At 39.5% G+C, this 10,000-nt stretch overlaps 1 protein-coding gene across 1 annotated transcript; it reads right to left on the bottom strand.

The window, feature by feature from the left end:
• Positions 1-4,384: 4,384 nt before the first annotated feature.
• LOC134934079 (olfactory receptor 11L1-like) lies at positions 4,385-5,317 on the bottom strand. Its single transcript, XM_063929588.1, has one exon. It carries the CDS (start codon positions 5,315-5,317, stop codon positions 4,385-4,387), a length of 933 nt encoding a protein of 310 aa, XP_063785658.1.
• Positions 5,318-10,000: the final 4,683 nt, after the last annotated feature.

Genomic DNA, 10,000 nt, shown 5'->3' on the forward strand with positions numbered 1-10,000 from the left:
TATAGGTGCTGCATTTTCATCTAGCCAGGTCTCTGTAATACAGTCTAGATCTGCAGATCCTTCTGTGCAATTAACTCCCTCCAATGTCTATGCTAGTCTCTCCCCACCTACATCTTCTGCAATCCTTCTAGATACTGTATCTGTGCAATTTTGTTGTTCTATTTTTACCTATGATAGTTATTATTCCACTGTATCACCATGTGTGCCATGGTGTCTGCATCTTTGTCTTCTCTTTGTGTGTGTTTGTAACTCTTTGCCCACATTGCCCTCACTTTGCATTTATGCATCCCGGAATTGTGTTTGTTTATAGTTTTATTAACCTCCTTTGTGTGTCTGTGTTTCTGAAATTATCACTACTATCATATCTATAGTATCATTTAGCCAGATTAAGACAGCATGGATTCACTTGGGGGAGATCATGTCAAACAAAATTTATTGACATTTTTGACTGTGTGACAAAAGTGATGGATAAATGTGGAGCAGTGGATGTAGCTTATCTAGACTTTAGTAAGGCTTTTGACACTGTTTCTCATCGCAGACTGCTAAATAAACTTGACAGCTTGGGATTGGATACTAAGATGGTTGAATGGACAAGATCTTGGTTGCAGGATAGAAAACAGAGAGGTGTAGTAAATGGAGTGCATTCACAGGAGGGAAATGTTACCAGTAAGTAAAGTACCCCAGGGATCTGTACTCAAGGGTTCATTCTGAGTTGATCACTAGCTGTCGTTGTGCACTGCGCAGTGATCATTTAAAAAAACTGATAATGAAAACGGGTATCTGACGTCAATTCCGGGACCTTCATCGCAGCAATCATCGCACAGAATAAGTAACTACAGGGCTGGTCATGTTCTGCACAAAATGTGTTTGTAACCGCTCTGCTGCACAGGTGTTCGCACTCTTGCAAGCCCCGTGGGCGGCGACTATGCATTTGCACGGCTGCTAAAAGTAGCTAGCGAGTGATCAACTTGGAATGAGGGCCTTGGACCAGTGCTTAATAATATCTTTATTGGTGACATTGCAAATGGCATTGAAGAGAAAGTATGCCTTTTTGCAGATGACACAAATGTATGCAACAGGGTAGACAAACCAGCAGGGGTAAAACAAATGATTGAAGATCTAGGTAAACTAGAGGAATGGTCAAGAGTGTGGCAATTACAGTTTTGTGCCAAAAAATGAAAAATCATGCACCTCAATCTCAAAAATCCAAAGGTTAGATATAGTATTAATGGAACCATACTTGAAACTACTGAGGAGGAAAGGGATCTAGGAGTCACTATTTCAGGTGACATAAAGGCAGATGAGCAATGTATCAAAACAATGAGGAAGGCTAGTCAGATACTTGGCTGAATTGGGAGAGGAATCAGCAGCAGAATGAAAGAATGAATAATGCCACTGTATAGGTCATTGGTACGGCTTCATCTAGAATACTATATTCAATTTTAGAGGCCATATCTTCAAAAGGATATTAATACATTAGAAACTGTACAGACAAGGACAACTAAAATGGTGCATGGCCTACATCACAATACATAACCAGAAAGACTAAAAAATCTCACTATGTATAGTTTGGAGCAGAGAAGGGAAAGGGGGGACATGATGGAAATATTCAAATATTTCAAGGGTTTTAACAAAGTCTAGGAGGGAAACAATCTTCAAGTGAAGAGAAGCAATAGGACACAAGGACATGTACTGAGACTGGAGTGGGAGGTAGGTTCAGGGGAAATTTGAGGAAAAATTACTTCACAGAATGGGCAGTGGACAAATGGAAAAGCCTCCCCACAGATGTAGTAGAGGCTAAGACAGTAGAGCAATTTAAACATACATGGGATAGACATAAGGATATCCTTACAAAGAAATAAGGATCAAATAAGGTTTGAGATAAAAATATGGTTAAAAAAAAGGGGCAGACTAGATGGGCCAAGTGGTTCTTATCTGCCGTCAAATTCTATGTTTCTATATTTAAGACTACTTGGGGCAGAAAGATAATTTATAGCCCCATTCTCTTGAAAATGTTAAACAAACAAAACATACTATAAAACCAGTTTTAATAATGCTTCTGTCCCCTCATTATCTTTACAATTTGCTGTCAAAAAGCAGGTTAATACTTTCTGTATTGTATGGAAGACACTAGGAATATCACTGTTTTGTACAGGATGCCTTCTGTATTGTATGGCTGTTAGTGGGATGCTTTCTGTGTTTGCAGTGTCTATGGTTACATGTTAAATATTCATTTTATGAGTGAGTGAATTCATCTGACTACCTAATTTGTTATTTTCTTCCTACTTTTAAAGGTCTCTGTCATACATGAAAACACAATCCTCCTCATTTTAGGCCATGGGGCACTTCCAGTATTTAGTAAAATCATTGATGGTCTATGACCGTTGTCGAATACTTTTACCATCGATGGTGGAGAACCAGATGGTTTCCTGCCATTGATGGTTCAGTGGGACCAAATAGTTTTTTTTATCTCAAATTGTCAGGGCACGGAGATTAGCCCCATCACCTGACACCCACAAAGCCATGCCCCCTGGTTCTGATTTAAAAGTAATGCAGGAATGGCCAACCCAAGGGGTAGAATTTGCTGGCAGGCATTAGCCCGCCAGCTCTAAAATCCTCTCCATCCCATCCTCACTTTTTCTCCACTCAGCTTGCCGAGTTTTGCAGAATGATGCGATTGCTTCATTCTGCATAAGTCCACAGGCCAATTGGAGTGCAAGGAGGGGGGAGGGGGGAGCAATGGCATGCTCCAGAAAAAAAATCCGGGATTGCTAGTCTGCGCAGTGCAGCTGGACCCGGAAATATTCCTGGCATGCCACCGAAGAGGTTAAATATGGAGACTGACATAGGACATTTCAAAAAAGATAAGCATTTATTATCTAAATTACAACAATGACAACATACAAATAATAACAAATTATATATACTCAGCTGTTTCTCAGATGTTTAAGGATTGTCCTGGAAAATGGTCATCGGTTATACAGTAAGTAGTTTCAAAGAATTAAGATTCAGTCATAATCAGGGTCCCATTTTAGGGTCTAATTCAGACCCGATCACTGGTACAATAGTGAACGCAGCCTGAACCAGTAAGATGTAAAAGCATCTCAGGGCTACGATCACCTCTGCCTGATTGACAGGCAGAGGCGGTCACCGGTCGTGAAGGGGTGTGCACGGGTGGCCCTCTGCTGGGCATCCCCCCACATGTCAGAAAAACTGAATGTAGATGTGCTTAATTTAGCACATCTATGGTTAGATCTGAATCACCTCTTATTAACTTTGTGTGAGTTATTAAGCTTAAGAGGGTTTGTCGGAAAACAAATTCCCCTGCAGACAGAACTAGCTCCAGTTAGAACCGATTTCCTATGTTTAAACCTCTAGGCTTTATAGCACACCATCAGGAACACTCTGACATTGTCTTAAAAGATATTACTTTCAGTGTCAGTAGTTGTTTACATAGGTTCAATTTTCTTAAACCTGACAGATTCCCCTTTATTACACATATGAACATAATACCTTAAACATAGCGTACTAACACAGGGCTAGTTGGCTTCACATTTCAGACTGACCCCCAGAAGTACAAAAGCTTCACACAGCGGCAATGCTTTTTCACTTCAGGAGTAGATCCCGGCCAGCGCAGCCGGGAGCTGCCAGGGTCGCTGAAGCTGCTGCCTGCCCCCCACATGGTCTGGCCATGCCTGTGTTGGCCGGACCGTGCCCACAAAACGGTGGCCAAACACCGCCATGCCACCACCTCCTGCCCAGCAAACACTTCTGCCTGTCAATCAGGCATAGGCAATCGCTAGGCAACGACAGCCATTGGCTATCAGCCATGCGCCGGCGCACTGCGGCACCGGTGCATGCGCATTTCTGACCTGATCGCTGTGCAGCAATGAATGGCAGCGTGTGATCAGGTCATAATGACCCCCTATGTGTCTTCAAAGCACTAATATCATATAAAAATACATTTATATATATATATTTATACTGTATACAGCAGTCATAAATGACTACTATACAAGGAGCATGTGCTGAACAAATGTAGCAGGTACTGTATACTGTATTCAAAGAATGTTAGTTTTCAAATTGAATGGCTCTGTACACAAGAAGTGACTGGGACATGATGATTTCATCCATGAATTGAAAATAATTCATTTTATACAACATTCATATCACAAACTGAGCAATACATACTCAATACTGTACAGTGTAATAAATAAAAGCCATAATAATATTATGTTGGAATAAAACTAGCATTGCCCATTCTCCCTCCCATAGTAATCATTAATGATTATACACTGCCACTTGTATATCATGTATCATTTAATTACATTTTGAGTTTTCCACTATTTGAAAAAGTTTATTGTGTATAAATGCCATAAAAATTTTATATTACAATTTTACAAATATATTTCTCAAATGCTTTTTTCATGTCTTTATTCCTCAAGCTGTATTTTATTGGGTTTGTCAATGGGGTAACCACAGTGTAAAACAAAGAAAAGACTTTGCTTATACTCCGTGACTGTCCTCTTGTTGGAAGAATATAAATACAGAACAGAGTGCTAAAATATATGGACACAGTGGTCAGATGGGAGCTACAGGTGGAGAAGGCTTTCTGTCGCTCGGTAAAGGATGGTAGCCTTAGGATAACCTGTATAATATACACATAAGATACAATTATTAATATGAAGGGCAAAATAAGCACTGGTAAACTAATAAATATTACTTCCAATTGCAGAACAGAGGTATCAGAACATGAAAGCTCTAATAAAGGTAGGTAGTCACAAAAGAAATGGTCAATAATTTGGGGTCCACAAAAGTGCATCAAACCCATTGTTACTGTGTCACTCAAAAGCAGTGAGAAACTTATCAGCCAAGATATAATAATTAATTTTATGCATAAGTTACTGTCCATTATACAGTTATAACGCAGTGGGTTGCAGATGGCTAAATATCTGTCATATGACATCACAGTGAGGAGGAGACACTCTGAGCATTCTGATACTGCAAAGAAATAATATTGAGTGATACAGCCTACAAAGGAAATTGTGCCCACTTCATTTACAATGGTATGAAGCATGTTGGGGACGATGGCTGTGGTCAGCATGATGTCAGATGTGGAGAGCTGAGTGAGGAACAGGTACATGGGGGTCTGAAGGTTCTTGCTGTAGAACACCAATGTAATGATTAACAGGTTTCCACATAGAGTCATGGAGTAAATCACAAGAATGACACAGAAGGACATTGTTCTGAAGGTTTGGAGACTCTGAAATCCCAAGAGAATGAAGTCATTGTTGGAAGTGAAATTGCTCTCCTGCATTGCTTGAAAATACAGTAAGTCAAAACAATTAGCAAACTGATACCGATTATCACATCTTAAAAAAGGATTCATTTTCATATTTACGTCTCAGTGATTTCAAATCCCCCTCCAGTACTGCTTGTCTATTGAGGTTTGTGGAGTAATTCCATATGATAATGGCTTCAGCTAAAGCTAGCAAGCTCAAAGAACCAATTGTTGGAGCTTGTTACATAGGGTCTGATTCATAGACGGATACAAAAATTATATTGTACGCAGTGGAGTGCTCTTATGCCAATGCACATGCATAGGAGTCACATTGTGCAGTCACAGTGAGGAATTATTTAGAAGGTAAATGACAGTCAGGCACCGTTTATGGGTTCTAAACTGGATGACACATGATTGCATCATTGTGGCCCTGCCCCCTGCTATTCAATGCTCAGATTACCGGCATTGAATGGTGGTGGACAGGGCTATGATGACGCAATTTAGAGTGAATCACATCATCGGCCTTCCCGGACCATCCACTACAAAGGATGGATGAGGACGGCTACGGGGGTGAGGCTGGATCCGGAAGGCCTATCTATCTTTCAGATGGCTGTGCATGCTATCCTATTTACAGGAGCCTCACGGCTGATCCTGGAGGGTAGGCAAGTATGATATTCACACCATTTTGGGGCCAAGCAACTGCATGTGACTGTGAACCCCTACTCACTCACAATGGCTCCAACATCTCAATTCTGTTTGCCAGTCTGCACGGCCATAGCTTTACTAGAATGGTTCAGTATTGACTTATGTGTTGTTGGTGGTTGCATCTTCCAGCACAAGCGGTGGATCTGCGACCCCTTAAGTGGGCATCTCAATACAAATCTAGGTGGTTGGAAAATTTGCATATTTTCACACAGCAGCTGTGTACAGATTTGCAGATGCAAAGGCATTTGTGTCCATCCATCAGCAGTCTTCTGCCACCTGATACTTATTCCAGTGTCATCTGCTGATGTAACTATGTTTATTTACCCTGTACTTGTCCTATACTGTCATCAACTGTAAGTTGCTGTTTTCCTGTTTGATTATTTATGTACTCTGTAATTGGGCGCTGCCGAACCCTTGTGGCACCATATAAATAAAGGATAATAATAATAATAATAATAATAATAATCCTGGTATCTGGCCCACAACCACTTAACGCTCCTTTAAACACTGCTGATAAGAATGTAAAAGGTGTGCCCAATATCTCCTTCTTTCTATCTTGACAAATATGAGTAATACTGTACTTCATTCTGTAGCTATACATGCAACTGTACATCAAGCAAATGCCACATACAGTATACAGTACTTACATAAATTTTTTTTACCTTTGTGCTTCAGAAATGTGTATTTCCTAATAGTCTTTAATAAAACAAAAAGATCACTTTACCCTCTCATGAACTGAAGATAAATAATTTCTAAAACATGCACACAATAATATAGTGTATTGTATGAGTAACAAATCAGATTCACACAGGAATTTGCATTCAGCCAATGAGAAGTAGATGACCATCATCATCTTGGTACCTGAACTTGTGCATCTATGAGCCATACATTTTGTTTGGGTGTATATGCATCTCTGTGGTGGTGTACATATGTTTGAAATTATGGAAACTGGGTCTCAGCTTAAATTAGTGAATAAAACATAATTTATTTGAAAATAATAATTCTCTCCCAAACCAATAATTAGAGTGTCGTATTAGTGATGTATTATATACTTACGTATCTTTAAAATATATAATAGAAATATTTGTTTTGCTTTAACCCAGCTCCATGAGTTCTGAACTTAAAGTATTCCACATATCAATGTTTCTAAAATGTTAATATTTTAGTTTAGTGCAGGTATTTTTTTTTGCTTATCATTTTGATGGGGTAATAGTTTTTTTTTATTTATCTTTATTTTTTCATTTATTTTCTGTTCAATTATTTTCATCAACTAACAGAATTTTTTCTCTGTATTTGAAACCACTAGAAATTTTGCTTAACCTGGACAAATATTATTTTTGGGCTGCCTCTCTTGGCTATTGACTAGACCACTCTGATTGCTGACCACTCTCCAGACTGCAATGAGTGCATTAGTCTCTGTTCTACAGTGCATCCAGAAAGTATTCACAGTGCTTCACTTTTTCCACATTTTGTTATGTTACAGCCTTATTCCAAAATTGAATAAATTCATTTTTTCCCTTCAAAATTCTACACACAATACCCCATAATGACAACATGAAAAACGTTTTTGTTGTGACTTTTGCAAATTTCTTAAAAATAAAAAACTAAGAAATCACATGTACATATATATTCACAGCCTTTGCCATGAAGCTCAAAATTGAGCTCAGGTGTATCCTGTTTCCACTGATCATCCTTGAGATGTTCCCACAGCTTAACCCACCCATCCACCTATGGTAAATTCAGTTGATTGGACATGATTTGGAAAGGCACACACCTGTCTAAATAAGGTCCCACACTTGACAGTGCATGTCTGAGCACAAACCAAGCATGAAGTCAAAGGAATTGTCTGTAGACCTCCGAGACAGGATTGTCTCGAGGCACAAATCTGGGGAAGAGTACAGAAATATATCTGCTGCTTTGAAAGTCCCAATGAGCACAGTGGCCTTCATCATCCATAAATGGAAGAAGTTCAGAACCACCAGGATTCTTCCTACAGAGGGCCGGCTGTCTAAACTGAGCGATCAGAGGAGAAGGACCCCAGTCAGGGAGGTGACCAAGACCCCAATGGTCACTCTGTCAGAGCTACAGCATTCCTCTGTGGAGAGAGGAGAACCTTCCAGAAGGACAACAATCTCTACATCAATCCACCAATCAGGCCTGTATGGTAGAGTGGCCAGACGGAAGCCACTCCTTAGTAAAAAGCACATGGCAGCACGCCTGGAGTTTTCCAAAATGCACCTGAAGGACTCTCAGACCATGAGAATAAAAATTCTCTGGTCTGAAGAGACAAAGATTTAACTCTTTGGCGTGAATGCCAGGCATCATGTTTGGAGGAAACCAGGTACCACTCATCACCAGGCCAATTCCATCGCTACAGTAAAGCATGGTGGTGGCAGCATCATGCTGTGGGGATGTTTTTCAGCAGCAGGAACTGGGAGACTAGTCAGGATAGGGGGAAAGAAAAATGTAGCAATGTACAGAGACTTCCTGGATTAAAACCTGCTCCAGAGCGCTCTTGAACTCAGACTGGGACTATGATTCAACTTTCAGCAGGACAACAACCCTAAGCACACAGCCAAGATATCAAAGGAGTGGCTTCAGGACAACTCTGTGAATATCCTTGAGTGGCCCAGCCAGAGCCCAGACTTGAATCTGATTGAACATCTCTGGAGATATCTGAAAATGGCTGTGCACTGACGCTTCCCATCCAACCTGATGGAGCTTGAGAGGTGCTGCAAAGAGGAATGGGTGAAACTGCCCATAGGTAGGTGTGCCAAGCTTGTGGCATCATATTCAAAGAGACTTGAGGCTGTAATTGCTGTCAAAGGTGCCTCAACAAAGTATTGAGCAAAGGCTGTGAATACTTATGTACATGTGATTTCTTAGTTTTTTATTTTTAATAAATTTGCAAAAATCACAAAATGTCATTATGGGGTATTGTGTGTAGATTTTTTATGGGGAAAAATTAATTTATTCCATTTTGGAATAAGGCTCTTACATAACAAAATATGACAAAAGTGAAGCACTGTGAATACTTTCCGGATGCACTGTATGTTGTGCAAATCCTTGCTAATAGATGTGAATCCACCTTTGGTTACATATAACACCACCTTCAAAATACTGTAAGTGTGAGTACTCTCAGAGAGTAATCACCATTTTGAGATATGTTACATTCTTGTCTGTACTTATCCAATTTGTCATCTAAAATACTGCTAATGAAAACAAATAATGTGTTCCACAGGTTACACGACCCACCCATGAAAGGTACTGTGCAAGGCAGCCATTCTGGGCACTCTACATAGGTTACCCTGGGTGGAATAGGCAATGAAAAGTTATAGTATTAGCTATCACACCACCGAAGCTTGAGATGTTCTAAAACTATAAAAATGGATCTATCTGGCTCTGTATCAACATAATGAACCAGTAGATCTGTAATATCAGTAGACATTTTATATCAGTAGATCTGTTGTAGTGATCCCTACTCCATAAATTGTTGGAAATGTTATACAGAAAGGTGATATTTTTATTATCATATTATTATTATTATTATTATTATTATTATTATTATTATTAACTTTTATAAGGATGTTCATGTTGTACATGTTGTTTGTGTACATCAGTGGCAGCAATACTTGTTTATGATAAGAAGAAAGCCATTGTCATGCCTTGGCTTAAGACAAAAAAAATCAACCTCATACTGCATGTGTGGAATTGTTTTAACCCAAATCCTGACAATTTTGAAGCCATCAATGTAAGTATAGGTAAGGATGTTAACCATCTAGGCACTCCTTATATGTTAAATAATTTGCAAAGAATTCATAAAAAGATTTTGTCAAAATTAGAAAAATCTGCAAAAACAATACCATGCTGTTCAGCTAGCTACAATCTCCTCAGCTAGATTCCAATCTCTACCACCAACACCTTCATCTATATCCTCATTAATGATTGGAAGTAATCCTCTTGCATCCAATATGCTAAGGCTAACTGACTCCTCCTCTATCCACAATTCCTCAG

Source organism: Pseudophryne corroboree, chromosome 6, assembly GCF_028390025.1.
Source record: "Pseudophryne corroboree isolate aPseCor3 chromosome 6, aPseCor3.hap2, whole genome shotgun sequence".
In the NCBI taxonomy this organism is placed as follows: domain Eukaryota; kingdom Metazoa; phylum Chordata; class Amphibia; order Anura; family Myobatrachidae; genus Pseudophryne; species Pseudophryne corroboree.